Source organism: Sapajus apella, unplaced genomic scaffold, assembly GCF_009761245.1.
Source record: "Sapajus apella isolate SASKATOON/1434 unplaced genomic scaffold, GSC_monkey_1.0 scaffold128, whole genome shotgun sequence".
NCBI classification, from domain to species: Eukaryota; Metazoa; Chordata; class Mammalia; order Primates; family Cebidae; genus Sapajus; species Sapajus apella.
In genome coordinates, this window is record NW_022437068.1 from 2,435,463 (window position 1) to 2,454,388 (window position 18,926).

Genomic DNA, 18,926 nt, shown 5'->3' on the forward strand with positions numbered 1-18,926 from the left:
CCTGAGGACTGATGAATCACATGGCTACTCCAGCGTAGAGGTCCATTATTTTCTGGTAGCATCTGTGATGCACAAAGCCAATTCAGAGGCAAGCCCTGCAGCCATTATCTTTAAGTTGAGAGAGACAACCCTGGGCTAGAGCAGAGGTCCTGGCCGACAGACAGACCAGGCACAATCCAGCCCCAACATGGCTCGCTCAGCTCACAGCCATCGCTAAGGACAGGGAAGATGCACATAGTTCTGATTCATTTTTCTTTGAAAATGAGAAGGCTGGGCCAAGACTGGGGTTGAATTGGCTGTCCCTGAGCTGAGCAGGATGCCTTTCCAGAAAGGACCTGCTCTCCAGTTCAGCTACTCCCTGCCCCATTCTCCAGCAGCATCCCTGTGTGGCTTTTCCACCCATGAATCTGTAAGAGTCACGGGTGAAGACAGGAGTGGCAGATGCACAGTGCATTCACCGGTTCACTCATCCATCACTCCTAGTTACTGAGCTCCTCCTATGAGCCAGGGTCTGCTCTAGGACTCACAAAGAATAAATGGAGTCAGCTCCACAGCGTTAGATCGTGGTGAGCTCGCACGTGCCTTCCTCAGAGCCCTGCCTTGCTCCTCTGAGTGGTCTCCTCCGTGCTCGACTGCTGCCCGATTTCACTTCCCTTGCAGCACTTGCCACCTCCAATACATCTTATTTGTGCATCTCCTGGTCTCCCTGTCATCTCTAGGAGGCAGGTTCCTTACCTGTCCTGATTACCATGCAATCCAAAACCTAGACCTGTCTCTGGCACAGAGGACATGCTCCATAAGTACATGCTCAAGGAGTGAGGAGCCACCTACCTGCCTCCTCTGAGAAGGCGCTGGGGGCTGATGCTGGCCAGAGGGTGTCCCACGTCCCTTAGCCTGGACACACTCAGCACCCTGGGCTCTGAATGCACTAGGGACTAAGGCATGGATGTGTCTCAAGTCCAAGGGGAGCAGACCTGTGGCTTCCCCATCGAGCCCTGCTGTTAAATGGACCCCCAAGGGTCTTTATTCCCCTCCCAACATTTACTTCTGAAACACAGCTCCCCCATGTCCCCCACATTGTGAGAATGCTGCAGCTGGTCACCTCTCCTCGGCAGCCCCCACGCCCACCCTGACCCTATGTACTCTGTCCATAGACACCCACTTTAACACCCTCAAGGTACAGAAGACGAGATATTTTTAAACTACCAAGTGCCAAACAGAGACAGAGTGTAGAAGAGGACTTCCATGCTATCTTCACCTGGCACTGTCACTAGTAGCTGTGACTTTGGTATGTCCCCCACCTCTCCAAGCCATGTGTCCCCTGCATATAAAACACAAATGAAACCAGTGCCCTCACAGGGCCAGCTGTGGAGACAAAGGCAGTGCAGCGTAGAGCTACGTCCGTTACAATGCTCGGGACCATGGGCAAGGCCACCAACGTCCTCCTGCCCAAGCAGACAGCACCCTCGCCTCCCGAGCATAGCCCACACTCACCACTTGCTTGTTCTGCTGCAGCAGTGGACAGGACAGGTCCAGCTGAGGGCTGGTGTAGACAGGCACAAGGGTGAGCCTGGACGGTGGGGCACAGACAAACTTCACCACAGCAGGCTCCACCGCAGGGAAGGGGTTGGTGAGACTGGGCTTGTTCCCCACCGACAGGGCGATGACCTGGGAGGGCGCAGTGGGCAGTCAGACCCCCAAGCTTGAGTTCCCGCTCCTTTCTGAGCTGTGCTACGCCCCATCCCAGCTCCCTCTGACTCAGTTTTCTCCTTTGTAGGACGGGAGTGATGATGATACTCACACCACAGGATCTTAACAGAGGCCCAGTGGCACACGGGTGAGAAAGCACCTTCTCAACACTTAAGAGACCCTCAGATAAGAGCCCATGTTCCCTCTGCAAATGTCAGCCAGAACTACTGGCAGCTCCTATCTCAGGGAAGAGGTAGACCTGGTAAGGCTTCACGGTTTCCCAGGACCCTAGTAAAACCCCATGGTCGCATTAGCAAATTCACAAGTTCAAGGATGCTTCAATGAAGAGTCCATATTGAGGTGAAAACATCCATGGAATGAGGGATAGACGTGGGAAGTGCGTGCTGCAGAATGACCGGGGAAGCGAGTCAGATAGGAGTTCTGCGGGACAACGCTCAGGAGGAGCTGAAGCCTGCCCTCCACCTCCTCACGCTCTGTGCTCCATAGGCTGCTGCAGAGGGAAATCCATGGTTCAAGAAAAGAGGGAAACCTGTCTGCCTGGAGAGCTGGGACCTCAGAAATCATATCTGACCTTCTCTTTTCTGGAGTACCACAGCTCAGGGCCCACCTTGAGGGAGGGCCCTCAGCCTCCTCAGATGACATGCATTTTGTGGAGGACACGAGCACCCACCCCTCCTAACCATGAGGCAGGACCAAGGGCAGTGTCTTCCCTGACTCTACACAGGCCTTCTGTCTGCAGCCGGCGCCCCACTTGAGGGAGCCCCAGAGCGCTGGATGGGGAGGGCCCTAGAGGTAACCCCACTTGGGTGGTCAAACTCCTACAGCCCTGGGAGGGGACAGGGATGGTGGGGTCATGCCAGGGATAGGAAATGTATCCAACTTAAATCATGAGGAATTTTATTCTTATTGTATTATTTTTTATGATGTTGTTATTATTCCTGTTGTTTTATTGTTTTTCCAAAACCACTACAATAGTGAGTGGGACCTATCACTGGGCATCTTTTCTGGCCATACCAGGGCAGCTGTGGCATGGCTGATGCCATAAGGGCATCATGGGAAGCATGCATGTGCGTTTTATTGCCAACTGATATTCTCTGTCCTATTATACATGTAGGAATATCCTTCACTTCCCAAAGAAACGGGCTCTCTCCCATCTTCCTGCTTCCTGCCAAATACCCATTTTGCTTTGGGCTCCCTGCCTTGGAAATGGAGCAGTAGATGCCCACCAGGAGCCCCAGGAGCTCTCAGCCCACCCTCCCCAGGGAAGGAGTGCCAGGCCCCAGGGCACCTAAACAGCAAGATGACCTCCAGCCAGCCAGCCAGCATGTAGGGATTCAGGTCACATATATTTTGTCTGGTCCCCTCAGTCTCTTAAGCTTTTGGTTTTCAACATTAAAAAATTTAAGAGATTACTCATGCCAAAAAATATTGTGATTTCCAGGTTATCCTCAAGAACCAACAAGGTGTGTCAAACCTGGGTCTATAGCCTCATTCATTTACAACCCTGGAGACATTGGACTTGTGATTCCCGATCTCAAAACCTCCAGCTCTGGTTTGATTAGTCGGGGATGCTGAAGCCCATGGAGGTGGCAAGCCACCCGAATGACCTGCTCTATGAAAGCTGGCATAACAGGAGGTCCTCACTGACGAACCCACCTGGTGTTCATTTGGTCATTCCACCTTACCACGCCTCAGTTTGCCTGTCTGTAAAACAGGTACAATCGGAGTGGCTGTCTCTCAGGGTTACTCCAAGGATGAAATAAAACAATACTCAGAGAGTCATTTTCCACCCCTGCCTTAGGGCAAGGAGGGTCTGTGGCGGCTGCCCACTCACCTGCTCACCCAAGGCCTGGCAGGTCACAAGGATCCAGTGTTGCTGATAATTCCGGGAGGAATGGGGGGCAAAGAGAGCCAGGCTGATGCTGCCAGTGTCCTCAGAGGTGACGTTCTGGAAGAACTTGGAAGGCTCGAGGATCCAAGGTCTCGGACCTCCTTCAAACAGCATCTCCTTTGAGGAGCCCAGGGTTACCAAGGCAACTGAGGAGGGATCCACAGCCTGGGGACGGAAAAGGCAGAAGACTTGGCATTCTTTTAAGGCAGCACCGGCAGGAGCCGGGCATCCCAGCCCCGCATCCTCACCCTGCTTGTGGGGGCCGGTGGTCAGGCAAGCCCCATCTTCTGTTTGAAACTCGTTCTCCTCATCTGCAGCACTCATAGGGATCGTTACAAAGACCAAGAGGAGTGGGGTATAGATAGAATTAAGCCCTCACTCTCACAGACTGATGGAGGATGTACATGGATTTGCCTCTTTTGTAAAACAATCTGGTAAAAGCCTTGAAAATACCCACAGCCCTGGAACCCAGGAACTCCTCATCTGGAACCTAACCTAACAACACAATAGAGAAACATGTCAACGCACAGACAGATGTTCATCACACTATTATTTCCCACAGCAAATAACCAACAACAATCTACAATCCAGCACAAGGAACTCAGTTCTCATGGTGTTTCCCAATGACAGAACCTTATGCAGGTCCCCAAAACGGTCTTTACAAAGATCTACAAGCACAGGATATAAAACTGATGGTGCAGTTTGATCACAACCATGTTACTGTAAAAAGCATAAAACTGGGCCAGCCATGGTGGCTCACACCTGTAATCCCAGCACTTTGGGAGGCCAAGGCAGGTGGACCACCTGAGGTCAGGAGTTCGAGAACAGCCTGGCCAACATCACGAAACGCTGTGTCTACTAAAAATACAAAAATTAGCCAAGTGTGGTGGCGGGTACCTGTAATCCAAGCTACTAGGGAGGCTAAGGCAGGAGAATCGCTTGAACCCAGGAGGCAGAGGTTGCAGTGAACTGAGATCAGGCCATTGCACTCCAGCCTGGGCATCAAGAGCAAAACTCCATCTTACAAAAAAAAAAAAAAAAAAAAAAAAAAGCATAAAACCATCCTAAAGAGATATCTGCCAGGTGACCAAGATATCTGCATGATGTCCTAGCTGGCATCATTGTCAGTGGTCTGTTCCCTTCCTTCTGAGCCACCCGGCTTCCCACACTTTGTACCAGGTATGCACAAGCATCAAGGGTGGGTCTTGTGGCACGTAGAACCATGCCTGGCGCATAGTAGGCGCTCAACAATTATTTGGTGAATGAAAGTGAGTTGGCAAGTAAAACTGTGGAGTCCTTAAAGTATCCAGTAAACAAAGAAATAAAGTAATATGTCACACAAAGCCCTCATTTCCTCCACGGCCTAGGGTAACCATGGTGCCAAGGGCCCCATGACCTCCCAGTATGGGCAATGGCAGTGCTTAGATTCTGTGTAACAGGGTGTCATTCCCACCCAACCTCCAGGAAGATGTGGGGACTCCACAGGAGGACCCCTCACTCCAGTAACACAGCAGGGGTGCAGAGAGGAATGATTCACTCTGAGGGGTCCTGCAGCCCTGCTCCTTGACTCCTCACCCAGCTGCGCTCACCTCCCACTGCAGAGGGTCTCACTGTGGTGACTGTCAAGTCCTCACTTATCAACTTACTCTACCTTCAAGCGGTTGCCACGTGTCCCTTCCTAAGACACAGACCTGACCATGTCTCTTGTGCATTAAACTATTCCACAGCGCCCACAGCCCTCAGAATACAGGCTTAGCTTCTGTCCTGGGACTTGGGATCTCCCAACCTGGCCCCAGTCCCAACATCAGACTACTGGCATCTTTCCAGAGAGCCATGCTTAGCTGTCCCCAGGCCTTTGCAAAAGCTACCCTCCTGCCTTTATTCCTAATCACTTAGGCGACCCCTCCTCACACCACAGGGCTCAGCACACTGGTCTACAGAATGCCCCGCTTCCTCCCCAACCCAGTGCTGACCTGTGGCCCAGGTGACACTTCTCTATTCCCCACCTCACCTGGTGCTCCTCACCCTGAAGGAGCTTCATGGCTTGGGGGTCTCCCTGATCAGGCTATGGGCTCGTGGAGGGTAGGGTGTGTCTGTTTCCTCCTGCATCCGTGGCATGATCTTAACCACATGAAGGAAAAATCTTATAAGAAAAATATTCCCAGGCTGGGCACGGTGGCTCACACCTGTAACACCAACAGTTTGGGAGGCCGAGGTAGGCAGATCATGAGGTCAAGAGATCGAGATCATCCTGGCCAACATGGTGAAACCCTTACTCTACTAAAACTACAAAAATTAGCCAGGCATGGTAGCACACACCTGTAGTCCCAGCTACTCAGGAGGCTGAGGCAAGAGAACTGCTTGAACCCAGGAGGTGGAGGTTGCAGTGAGCCAAAATCATACCACTGCACTCCAGTGTGTGACAGAGCAAGACTACTCCCCACCCACAAAAAACCTCTTACCACATCCACACACAGCGGAAGGGTCATGCTAGCTCTCTGGGTTATTTTCTAAGGGCACTAATCCCAGTGAAGCTTCTGCCACATGATCTAGTCACTCCTCAAAAGCCTCAGCTCCTATTGCTGTGGGGTCAGCATTTAAACATATGTATTTGAGGACACACAAACATCCAAATTATGGCTATCTATAGGTAAAGAAGCTCTCAATGGTCACCAAAATCTGCTGGTGCCTTGGCTTGGGACTTCCCAGATCCTGAACTGCAAAAAATAAATTTTTGTTGTTTATAAGCCATCCAGTCCAAGGTATTTTGTTAAGGTGACCTGAATAGACTATGACACTTTTCAAATGAGAATTCTGTCCTTTTGACTTTGTTTTTCAATATGAACATTTTTTGAGTCTGATATAGGTTATCAACTGTCTCTGGGCATCCCTCCCTGCACACATGTGCTCACACACAAACAATTCCAAGGAGCCTGTGGTGCCCCTGCTGAAACCCATCCCAGACTCCACCTTCTACAGAGCCAGGAGTGGCCCATTTCCAGCAGGAGAAGCACTAAGCATGCTCAGGGCTTTCACCTCTGCTCCTCTAGAAACTCCCCGCTAGAGACAGCGGCATGACCCAGTTTTGCTCACCACTCAGGCCTCTGCCTGGGTATCACCTTCTCAGACAGGGTCACCCTTCACCTGTCACCTCCTTTCCAGCTCAACTCTTCATCTCTGCCCATCAGCCACCACTGGATATACCATCATTTGTGCCTTTGCTTCTCTGTCCCCACTGGAAAGAAGCTAGTATGTGACCTTAAACAAGTTAATGTCTACAAGGCTGTTTCCCCAGTCCTGAACATGTGACTAGTACATGCTCAATCAATGACCCCTGCTGTTACAACTGTTATTATTATTAACTGTCATTCCCACTTTATAGACAGAAAGGATGAATCTCAGCAGATGAAGACACTGAACCAAGCTAACCCAGCTGGTGGGCCCGGGTCTGTTCTGACTCTTGATCCCATGCCCTTACCCACATCTTGTGGCCACAACCAACAAAACCCCACTATGGGCAAAGCAGGCCACTGTATGTCTTGCCAAAGACATTTTTGTGACCACCCCAAAGAGAAATAACTGTTCGAAGGATCTGTGTCCTACAATTAACAACCGAAGGACGAGGAATTATCACCTTCCTGTTTAATTCTCTCCCTCAGGCATAAAAGTGTCATGGAACCCTGTGCCAAGAAGAGAGGTTAACAACACAGCTGATGAAGGACGCTCATGAATTGTGCAGGCTCCTCAGCGGGTGTCAACGCCCAAATATTCCAAATATTCCTCACGTGCGACGGAAACATCAATTCCTGTATTGTTAAGTCCCTGTCGCTTGGCTTTTATTCCTTGTAAATAAACCTGATCTCAACTGCTATCTAGGCAGAAGAGAGGTGAAAGGAGAAGAGACCCATATCCATTTTTCTCTATCATCTGCCCAGTCAGGAAGCCACCTCACTGAGGAACCTGTCCGCCTTATCCTCATCCTTACATCCCAGCTCAGGACTGTGAGCTCGGGTTCTGGCGTCTGTTGCTCCAGCCAAACATCCTGATAATCCAGAGCCCGCATCCAGGAAGGGCCCCGAAGAACCTCTCCGAAGTGCCTGGTAAAACACTCCAGCTCCCAAAAGGTGTGGCCAGGTAACCCCACAATGCCTACTGTCCTCAGGGATTTCAACTCTCTCCACTCTGCTCTCTTGATACTCTCACATGCTGCAGTGCTGTGCTTGAGCAGGGGTCGGGGGAAGTCTCAACCTCCTCATTTTAAACTCCCACCCCCATCATCCCTTCATGTTCTACTTTATCCATGGCAAGCAGAGGCAAAATACATTCTTTTTTTTTTTTTTAAATGAAGTCTCACTCTGTCGCCCAGGCTGTAACGCAGTGGCACAATCTCAGCTCACTGCAACCTCTGCCTCCTGGTTTGAAGCAATTCTTTTGCCTCAGCCTCCCAAGTAGCTGGGACTATAGGTGCACACCACCACACCCGGCTAATTTTTGCATTTTCAGTAGAGATGGAGTTTCATAGTATTGGTCAGGCTGCTCTTGAACTCCTGACCTCGTGATCTGCCTGCCTCAGCCTCCCAAAGTGCTGGGATTACAGGTGTCAGCCACCACGCCCAGCCACATTCTTTGCTTTGTTTACAGTCATCTCTACCTCTCTTTGCCAGATTGCCACTTCCTGGAGACAAAGTTCTGTTTTCTGCCCTGATGCATCTCTAGGGACTGCAGCAGGGATTGCACAGATAGGTATTCATGCCTATATGCTGAAGGAACAAACAGGTGGAGGACAAGGAGCAGGGCTAGGCCTCTGATCACTAATGGACATCTAAGAAGTATCTCCTATGTTTGCACTGGAAGTCAGGAGGCTTTGTTCTGCCCTGGCTGGGTGACCCTGGAAACATTTCCCCACTCATTCATTAAAAACAAAACCACCCTTGGTTGTTGTTTGCTCTGTGCCAGGCACTGAACCCTAGGGCTGGGGGTTCAGAGCTACAAGATCCTAACATCGCCAAGCTTGCTTCCAATGGGTGACAGGAAGAAAAAAATGGTACAAACCATGGGGACCAAAGCTGTCTTTGAGGCTGACCCCGGGAGCAGAAAAATGCAAGGACTCCTGGCTAAGCCAAGGAGGCTGGGGCTCCCCTACAACTGCCCTCCAGCCCTTCCCGGAAGGAGAGTAGGAACACCTCACCAACGAACCCTCTCTGCCCCTTTTGCATGCTAGGCAGAGTTCAAAGAAAGGAATGATTACAGCAGGCAGCCTCCTGCGTGGCAGTCCTCACATGGAGCCTTCCCACCCACACCAGAGGAAAGCCCAGTTCTTTCTTATCCACGTTTAATAACTAGCCCTTCCGGAGCCTGCACTACCCCTAGACTGCATACTGGGCCCATTCCATTCGTGTGCTCAGCGAATCCTCTCCACGACCCTATGAGGCAGGCGCTGTCTCAGGACCATTTTACAGGCAGGGAATGTGAGGTCCAAGAATGGGTGGGGGTCAGGCTGGACTCGGCTCGGGAGGGTGGTGTGACGCTGAAGCTATGTGCTCTGCCCCGCACAGGTCATGGCCACCACTGTCCTCAGATGGGAAGTGGGATGGACTGTCACTAGGCCAGGGCAGATCCTCTCTGACCCCAGTCTGGGAGGCCTCAGCATCTGCCACACCACAGGGCTGCTGTACCAATTCTAGGGCTTTGTGGGGACACCATAGCTCTGGAGTGAAGCGGAAGCGCCCCTCTACTCTGACCCCTGCTGAACACACTTCCGAAGCCCTTGCAGCCCACAATCCTGCCTTCGTAGGGAGAGGCTGGCAGGTTGGTGTCCTGCCAAGCCTGCCAAGCGCTGTCTCGTGTAACCACAGAGACGCCCGCAACCACTGCCCCATCAGGGAGGCTCTGCTCCTTCCACATGGATCCTGCTTTTAGCCAGAAATCACAGGAGAGGGAGTTGTGCCAAAAGCTATTTTGAAGGAATTGGGTTTGTCATGGAAATTCGTCACAGCAAATGGGTAATTTGCATCCAGAAGGAGTGGGCAGGGTGGGTGGTAAAGCTCAGGGCCCCTGACTCACCTTGAGGGGCAGGTAGGCAGCAATACTAATCTTGGCACTCAGGTGGACGTTGCCGTGTCTGTAGCTCACGAGGAGTGTGGTGGAGCCCTGGGCCTCGGCCTTTACCCGGACACCGCTGCAGTACTCAGAGCCTGGTGGCAGCCTCCCTGCACAAAGGAGAGAACCAGATGGTCACCCTGAAATCACCTTTTGAGACAGAGTCTCGCTGTGTTGCCCAGACTGGAGTACACTAGCATAATGTTGGCTCACTACAACCTCCGCCTTGTGCTAATGGTCTGTGTATCATCTTTGGACAAATACCTATTCAAGTCGTCTGCCTGTTTGACTGGGTTATTGGTGCTATTGCTGTTGACATTTAGGAATGCTTTATATATCCTAGATATGAATCCCTTATACAATTTGCAGATATTTCCTCCCATTCTGTAGGCTGCCTTTGCACTCTGTTGTGTCCTTTGATATAGAGGACTTTTTAATTTTTGTTGTAGTACGAGCTATTTTAAATTTGTAGCCTGTGCATCTAGTGCTATAGGCAAAAGAAATCAAGGCCAATTCCAATGTCCTGAAGCTTGCCTCCAGTTTTGTTTCAGAAGTTTTGTAGTTTTCAATTTTATATTAGGTCTTTGATCCACTGTGACTTAATTTTTGTTTATGGAGTTATGGAAGGGTCTAACTTCATTCATATGCATGTGGATATCTATCTGGTTGTCCCAGCACCATTTGGTAAACAGACTGTCCTTTTCCCATTGGACAGTCTTGGCACCCTTGCCAAAAATCATTTCACCCTGCTGGGCGCGGTGGCTCACGCCTGTAATCTCAGCACTTTGGGAGGCTAAGGCGGGCGGATCACCTGAGGTCAGGAGTTCGAGACCAGCCTGACCAATATGGTGAAACCCCGTCTTAAAAAAAAACAAAAAGAAATGTAGGCCGGGCGCGGTGGCTCAAGCCTGTAATCCCAGCACTTTGGGAGGCCGAGGCGGGTGGATCACGAGGTCAAGAGATCGAGACCATCCTGGTCAATATGGTGAAACCTCGTCTCTACTAAAAATACAAAAAATTAGCTGGGCATGGTGGTGCGTGCCTGTAATTCCAGCTACTCAGGAGGCTGAGGCAGGAGAATTGCCTGAACCCAGGACGCGGAGGTTGTGGTGAGCCGAGATCACGCCATTGCACTCCAGCCTGGGTAACATGAGTGAAACTCCATCTCAAAAAAAAAAAAAAAAAAAAAAAATCATTTCACCCTGTGTGAGTAGGTTTTTATCTGGGCTCAGTATATTCTATAAGTCTGTCTATGCCAGCACCATGTAGAGAGGTTCACAGTAGTGCCCACAGCCCAGGGGCTTTCAAGAAGATGCCGCCCAAGAAGGCAAGGAAGAAATGGGACCATAAAGTCCAATTGTAGTAAGCAGAGGGAGCCACAAAGGGAAGGCCAGCCTGGACCAGGGCTGCCAGGGCTCTTCCTCAGAGCCATGATCAGAGTCTGGCCACCGGTGCTCTGAGCCTGGGAGGTGGCACAGGGAGTTTAACAAGGGACCAAACCTGTTTCCACAGCTGAGTAAGCTCCAGGGTAGGCATTATAGGGACAGGTCAACCTGCTGACCGGACGTGCTCTTAAGCCCCATGGCGTGAGCATCTCTGTCCTGACAGAGCCCAGGTCTTTAAGATACATATTTTCATACAGCCTGGGCCCTACACACCTCCCTACACATTACCATGCACACTCCATACCAGGGGCGGTGCAAGCCACTTCCTAAGAGAAACTTTGACACCATGGGATTCCTATCTTGACTGCTGTTTTCAGAACTCAAACTCCTGGAGAAACGCCCTGCATTGTGCTGAGGGATATTCACTTGTAACTGTCACAATAAACAAGAGCTGTCATCCCATTTTATAGTTAAAGAACCCAAGTCTCAGAGAAGCTGGGCAGCACACTGGCATCATACAGCCAGCAAGGGAACAGAGTGGCTCAGACCCAGACCTGTGGAACTCCAAGTCCTGAACTTTACTCACTGGAACCTGACCCCATGCCTGGGCAGCAACCTGCAGACTCCCCCTCCAGGATGGTTGTGGCAGGCAGTGAAAGGTGGGTAATGGTTCAGGTCCTGCTGTCAGCAGGCCTCTCCCACGCACAAGGCTTTTTCCTCCATCCTAAAAGATTACCTGGCAGATGACACTATAGACTTCATGAGCTTAGTTTCTCCTGGATGTGGTTTGCTCGGAGATTTTTCAGAGATATTGGCCTCCTTCTGTGCAGCTTCAAACTGCAAAAGCTCTGCATGCAATTACAGCTACAGCTGCATGCACAGCTACTTGGCATCACAGGCGATCCTACAAACACCTCTGCCAATAAAGTTTCCTAAATGCTGCTGGGATCACATCACTCTTCTGCTCAAAAACCTTCAGTGGCTCCCCACTGCCTGCACACCAGGTCCAAGCCCTCTAAAGTTCTCCATGATTCAATGGGTCCTGCCATTCCCAGTCCTCATGTACACAAGCACCACAGATTGCCCACCTCCAGGCCCTGGCACAGGCACCCCTGCCCACCAAATGGTGTCCCCATTATCTTCCAATAATCTGCCCAAATATTTCTCCTATTCAATAGTTTACTGGTCCTTTGGTCTTCTGCAAATCAGAGAGGCTTCCCTTCCTTGCCTTATCTTTAGGGCCCATTTCACAGGTGACTAAAGCCCCAGGGTCAGTGTCAGCCACATCCAGGTCTGTACTCCATCCCTGTCCCAGGCCATGTGTGACTTTGGGCAGCTACAGCTACAGAGCCTCAGTTTCTTCATCTGTCACATGGCCCAACAACAGATCCTTCTCCTAGGGTGGTTGTAAAGTCCTAATGGGGCCAGGCATGCAAAGCACCTGTCCTGTCCTGGCAGGGCTGACACTCCATAAACTAACTGTCACAGGCAGACTCCACCCATGTCACCACCAAAATCCTGCAGCAGAGAACAGATGGGTGGGCCTTGCCTGCCACAGGTGAGAGGACTCTAGAACTAACTAAACCCCTATTGACAATGTATTCTGAATACCAACTGCATTCCAGGGACTGAAATAGGCACTTTGATGTGATTCTATGTAGATGACACACAGCTTAGAGATGCAAAAACTGAGGTTGACTGAAGCCAGTGATTTGCTAAAGTCACAGCCGGCAAGATCCAGGCCAGACCAGAGCCGATGGTGGATCAGGAGACAACTGCCATTCCTTACACTGCAGCCCCTCTGCTGCCTCAAGCCTCTCTTCGAGAATCCGGGTGGTCCATGCTGAGAACCCAGGCAATCTGGCCCCAGTCCCAGTGTCTGGCACCTGCTCAGCACCGCTGGCTTACCTGGGAGTGGCTGGAACACACCCTGATTCTCCACCTCAACAGCCAAGTCAAAGTGAGAGCAGTCGCTCAGGGTGACAACTTCGTTGGCCCCGCCAGGCATGAGGCCACTGATCCTCAGGGGTAGCTCCAGAACCTGGCCCACACGTGCCTCCACCTGGCACGGGGCAAACTCCATGCTGTGGGGCTCGATCACACACACCTGGAAGACAGGGGCATGGCCTGGGCTCAGCAGCCTCCATGGGAGAGGCAAGTCCTGTTGCTTGGATTTCCTAAGAGTTGCTGTGTGCTGGGCACTGAGGATATGTCTGTGAGAAGCCTGTCCCAGGCAGTGGGATGATTCAGGGACAGAGAGCAGGGGAGGGTTCTCTGAGGAGTAGCCTAGGACCTCAGACCTGAGAGCCATAGCATAGGCAGCCAGGCAAGCCGGGTGGGAAAACACTCCAGGTGAAGGGAAGGTGAGTGAAAACGCCCTGCAGCACCTACCAGACTAGCGCCTTGGAGGATCATGGACGCCAGTGTGTTGAAGTGCACTGCACAGGGGCAGTGGAAAGAGATGGGGCTGGTGGCCATAGTGAGGAGTCCATGTTCACTGTGGCTGAGCTGGGGAACTTCAGAGGTTCCCCATTACCCTGGCTTCTGTGTACTGACCAGCAGCTGGGTGAGCAGTGTGGTGAGGCTGTTGGAAAGCCCCAGTGAGAGATGCGGCAGCTTGAGCCGGGGCAGGGCTGTCAGGACCAGTGAGATGTGGGATGAGTTCTGAATGTCTGGTTCACCGAATGGACTGGTAGAGCGGCTGGAGCCAGGAGACGTAAGCACAGCCATGCCTGTATAAAACCAGAGTCCCTGTGCTAGAGGTTCTGTTCTAAGCGCACTGCTAACTCCCTCAGTCCTCTCTATTTGCTGGTTAAGGAGGGGCTCTCCCTAATTCCACTCACTTGGTGAGGCGCTGGCCTGAGGGGAAAAAGCCAGCTCCCTTACAGTATGCTGGGTCTGACTGAGAGCCCCGCAGGCTGGCCCTGAAAGCCAGGTTCTACCCAGGACATATGCTGCCTCCTGAGGAACTGTCCTCAGAATCTGGCTGGGCTGCCGGGCGAACAGTGGCACATTTACCAAGGGGTAGCTGGGGTGAGAGGATGGGGGTTCCAGTTTATCCTGGACCTCATGCTTTGTCTCAATGGCTGGTGCAGAGCCCCTCTCCATGAGAATCAGGCCTGGCTTTAGACAGAGGCAGTTATGGGTCTCAAGTGGAACACTGGCCAGCCTATCCATCCCTGTCTCCAATACCGGAAGAGCAGGCTGCAGTTGGACTCCATGGGGCTTCCCTTCCTGCCCCAAATGAAAGAATAAAGGGGCTGAGGTCAGAGCACCAGGCAAGTACTCCCTGGAGTCAGGGGTCACAGGTGGGGCTGGCAGAGGCTCAGCTGTGACCACTGCCACCTGGTGCCACTGTGAACTGAGATGGCCCCATAACCCTCAGGGCCAAAAGCCAAGTGTGGGGACCTGTGCAGGGGAACACCTGCCTTCGTATCCGCAGGTGAGTGAGGGGAGAGGAGTCTGGCCTGGTCTCTTGGAGCCTGGCGGTGCCCTTTCACTGTGAGTTTACAATCCAGCGCTTGGTAGACCTTCCAATTTGAGATTCCTACCTTTCAGGTCTAGGAAATTTTCTAGAATGACTCTTAGATGATCTCCTCTCCAGAAACCCAGCTCTGTGGATGCTGGCCCTTCTGGGCCCATTGCTGCCTGACGTGAGACATATCCTGTCCATCTTCCTGATGCAGCCGTGAGCTCCTAAGGGAAGGGCTGGGGCTTGACCTCCTAAGTACAGGACTCAGGGCTGGGGATGTTTCTGTGTGAAGTCGAGGCTCGCTCAGAGTGGGTGGCTGGGGTCCAACACTTGAGCCTCCCAGGGGGTGTCTTGGCCCTGAGCTCTCACCTTCATCTCGCCAAAATGGAGTGGGTTCTGCACATCATGTGCCTGGATCACACTGAGCCCGGTGTCACTGCCTGTGGTCATCACACCCTTGACAGTGACTGTGGCAACCAGGTAGCTTGACGAAGACCAGCTGAAGTTCCCACTGCCGCCGTGGGCCTACAGAGGAAAAGCCATTATAGAACTGGCCGCCTGCCCTCAGCCTGCTGGGGAAGGCAGGGGTCAGAGACACACGCATGTGCATGCATGCACTCACACTCATACGCATTTACCCTCACACTCATGGGCTCACCCACATACACACTCGCCATTCACACTCGCATACACAGCTGCTTGCCCACTCATTCATACACACTCACTCTCACACTTATGCTCACACTTATACACCCAAAGTGCACTCACCTGCCCACTCATACACACACTCATTTACTGTCATGCTCACACTCACACCCACAGTGGACACACGTACACCTACTCATTCATACAGATGCTCACACTTACATTTACCTTCATATTCACTTTCACCCACTCACCATTCACAGCCACAGTAGAGTCACGTACATTCACCTACTCCCACCAGCTCATCCTCATACGCACACACTCAAACTTTCTCACACACACATACATTCACACATATAACACTCACACGAATACACTCAAACACATACACACTCTCACAGGCTCTAAAACACCTGTGGCCACTTCCTTACTGATACATAAGGTCGATGCCCACTGCAGGGAAAAATGTGGCATCATCAGCTTGGGTCTGGCTGGAGGCTCCCCCTGCCTCGCCCTCTCCGTCCTGTCTCGTTTCTGTCCTTATATTCTGGGGACCTTGAGATTGACACACAAACACCACGCCCATGACAGAGGCCCTAGAACCCGGTAGCACCTCCCAGAGCTCAGGCTGGAGTGCGGAGAACCCCTGGTCACAGAGCCAGTTGTAGGATACTGCCTCCCTGACCAGACACAAGTTCCCAGCACACACCCCTGCCTGCTCCTCATCATCAGCTGAGAGGTCAGTGGCCATGCCTCTGCTCCCAGACCAGGGGAAACAACCCCAGAACCCAAGGGGCCAGGACAGTGACACAGTTGAGCAGAGAGCCAATGTCAGTGCACAGACAGGACACCTGTCACTACTCCAGGGGACAGCAGGGCTGATGCGCCCTGAGCTGACCAAGTGGACTCAGGCCCTGCCTGAGGCGAGTCCTGCTGGCTAACACCATGTGGAAGCATTAAGGTCAGAGCAGTGATAAGTCCCATGTGACTAGGTTGGAGATACTTATCCCTTAAATTTGAATGTTTTCTCTAAGAGTGTGTAAATATATCCCTTTCGAAAAACAATTTTTAGCAAAATAAACAACCATGAAATTCAAATCTAATTCCAGGTTTTCTTTATTGTATTTTTTCTCAATTCTTTTTTCTTTTGGTAGAAAGGGAGGTCTCCCTCTGTTGCTCAGCCTGGTATCAAACTCCTAGGCTCAAGCGATCCTCTCACTTCAGCCTCTGAAACTGCTAGGACTGCAAGTGTTAGGACTCTACCCTGCCTTATTCTCAATTTTTTAATTTTTTTTTTCCACCTGATTACAAAAATGCATTGTTATGATGGAAACCTCAGGAAACAACAAAAATCATAAAGAATGGGATTTAAAATTCTCTATTACCACTAGAGAATACTAAAAGTAATAAAATGTACAAAAAGCCACAATCCCACAGAAGTATCAAAGGAACGCACCCAGAGGTGGGGGTCTCACATACCTTTATTGTGTACTGATAGGCACCCGTCTTTGGTTGCCAAGGAAACGTCAAGATGCTGGGATAGAGGGTGATGGGGATGTGAATTTCCACCTCCTGCTGGTTCCACACAGGCACCCGTAGTGTGTGGACACCTCCATCCTACAAGGGGTGAGGGTGCCACACATCACCATGACAACCATGTCATCAGCAGTCTTTCCCAGTCACCTTACCCCCACCCCTCCCTGAGGATCAGGCCACAAAGATGGATTTTGGGGGAGAGTGGAAAGGAAGGTGCCAGACACCCTGCTCCCTCTCGTTCTCCACAGGGATGGGTTTCTATAGCTCTGCTAGGGTCGCTCCTGGAAGTACTGCCTGACTGAATCCTCAGGGCACCCTGGCAGGATAGATGTGGTGTTGCCCCACTCTACAGATGGGGAAACTGAGGTTTGAGAGCTCAAGCAGCATGTCCAACCCCAAGAACTGAGAAAACCAACTCTGGCAGGAGTCACTGTTGGTGCATCAGTGTTTATTCCTGCTACAGACTGCAGCCCCTTCCAGACCAAGGGGGCTTCTGTGTGCGGTAGGAAAAGGAACACCAGGCTGATTTTCCAATCAGCAAAGCTCAAGGCTCACTGGCTTCTTAAAGACAAAGGCAAAAAGGACCCCAGGAAGCAAGCAGCCCAGACAGGCGAAGAGACGCTGGTGGCCTGACTCCCTGGGACCCACGACCCACCTGGGCTAACATTTCTGCCCACAGAGTGGGGTTTCAGAGGTCAAGGCACAGAGCAGGGAAAACACCAACTTGCCTGGTCTACCACAGAGGTGAGGGCTGCATCAATGGCCGTCTGGCCTCTCTTTAGCACCCTGATGCGATGATACGACCCATTCTGGGAGGATGAGAGCACCTCAAAGAACTCGGCAGGAAGCATGGTTTCAATTCGAATGTTCTAGAAGGTGAGGCAGAACAGGTTAGAGGTGCTTCTGGGGTGACTCTGGCAAGTCAGTTTGGGCACGAAGCTACAGGACTGAAACCAGCAGCCAGGCCAGGCCAACGGGTCCCCTGGGGCTTAGCAGCCTCCACTAGGAGCAGATGGGTGGGCCGGGCCCTGGAACGGAGCTCTGACCACTCTGGCCTTTGTCCCCACCCAGGCTGTTCTCCCTACGTGGCCCGATGACCTGTGCTCCTGTTTCAGCTCCCCATGTGGCACCTGGAGCAGCCTGGAGTCTACTGAGGTCTCAATAAGGAATCAATAAATACAGAAAAAGGACATCATGTCCCTTACAGCTAAATGCAAATGGTGACCATCCCAGCCCTTGTTTGAAAACAAGAGCACAGCAATGACTTCTGCAAGGACACCAAGGGGAAACGTTGCCTCCTTCTAAAATCTTCAACGCCACCTGGAAGGGTCTGGAGGTGCTCACTGATGAGCCTGGAATTTCTCACAGGGGAGAGAAAGGTGGCTGAAACTCCCTGCACATTTCCCCATCTGTCTGATACCCCTTTCCAGAATCAGAAAGTGTGCTGAGCTCAGCTTCTGTCACCCAGGGTTCCAGGTATTTCTGGGTGGATCCCAGTAGGGAGAAAGTCAGGATGTCCTCCCTGAGGAGCAGGGCAAGAAAATGGATTCTGAGGTCCCCAGCTTGGGGAGAAGGGGGCAGGCAGGCGGCAGGCAGAGGCCTCCTCCCTATCCCCCTCTCCTGGAGCCCTGCCACTGTGGCACCCTCTGTCCTCCAGCCCTGCAGGGGCTCTGCTGCGGGGCCGGTGTGCAGGCTTGCAGGCTCTGGAGATACCCTGGGACACCTTGGTGTGTCTCCCGCAGACCTAGGAGTGTCACTAGAAACAGGACCCCTACCCAGTTGGCCCCAGCATGGGGGGGCTCATGCTGCTTTGGGGGCTGCTCTTCAGCAGCTGAGTCGGGCAATGACCCCACCTCATCCCCCAGCGAGAACCTGAGGAGGAACTCACATCTGACAGGTAGACCTTGTTGCTGAACTTGTCAAAAACTTCAATAGTGATTTCATATAGGCGGCCAGTCTCTAGCACCCACCTGTCACCAGGATGAACAGTGAATCCTAAAACAGAAAGGGGGAGCCTGAGCACTCTGGCCGCAAGGGCAGCAGGGCAGAAGAGAATGGGACCACCACCCTCAGCACAGGAGCCCTCAGCATCCACCTGGGAAGCTCCACACCACCCACCTGAAGCCCTCACACTACCCACCTGAAGACCCCACTCCACCCACCTGCGGGCCCCACACCACCCACCTGC

General features: G+C 52.0%; 1 protein-coding gene across 5 annotated transcripts in view; it reads right to left on the bottom strand.

Moving 5' to 3' along the window:
* NUP210 (nucleoporin 210) overlaps positions 1-18,926 on the bottom strand; it is a 105,302-nt gene that overhangs the window by 40,073 nt on the left and 46,303 nt on the right. For all 5 annotated transcript variants that reach the window (XM_032262310.1, XM_032262308.1, XM_032262309.1 and 2 more), the window contains 8 exons: positions 18,627-18,733; positions 17,467-17,607; positions 16,682-16,819; positions 14,927-15,082; positions 12,994-13,192; positions 9,665-9,810; positions 3,545-3,766; positions 1,495-1,668 (listed from right to left, as the gene is read on the bottom strand). In XM_032262310.1, coding sequence (XP_032118201.1) covers positions 1,495-1,668; positions 3,545-3,766; positions 9,665-9,810; positions 12,994-13,192; positions 14,927-15,082; positions 16,682-16,819; positions 17,467-17,607; positions 18,627-18,733 — 1,283 coding nt within the window. The remainder of the gene's footprint in view (positions 1-1,494; positions 1,669-3,544; positions 3,767-9,664; positions 9,811-12,993; positions 13,193-14,926; positions 15,083-16,681; positions 16,820-17,466; positions 17,608-18,626; positions 18,734-18,926) is intronic.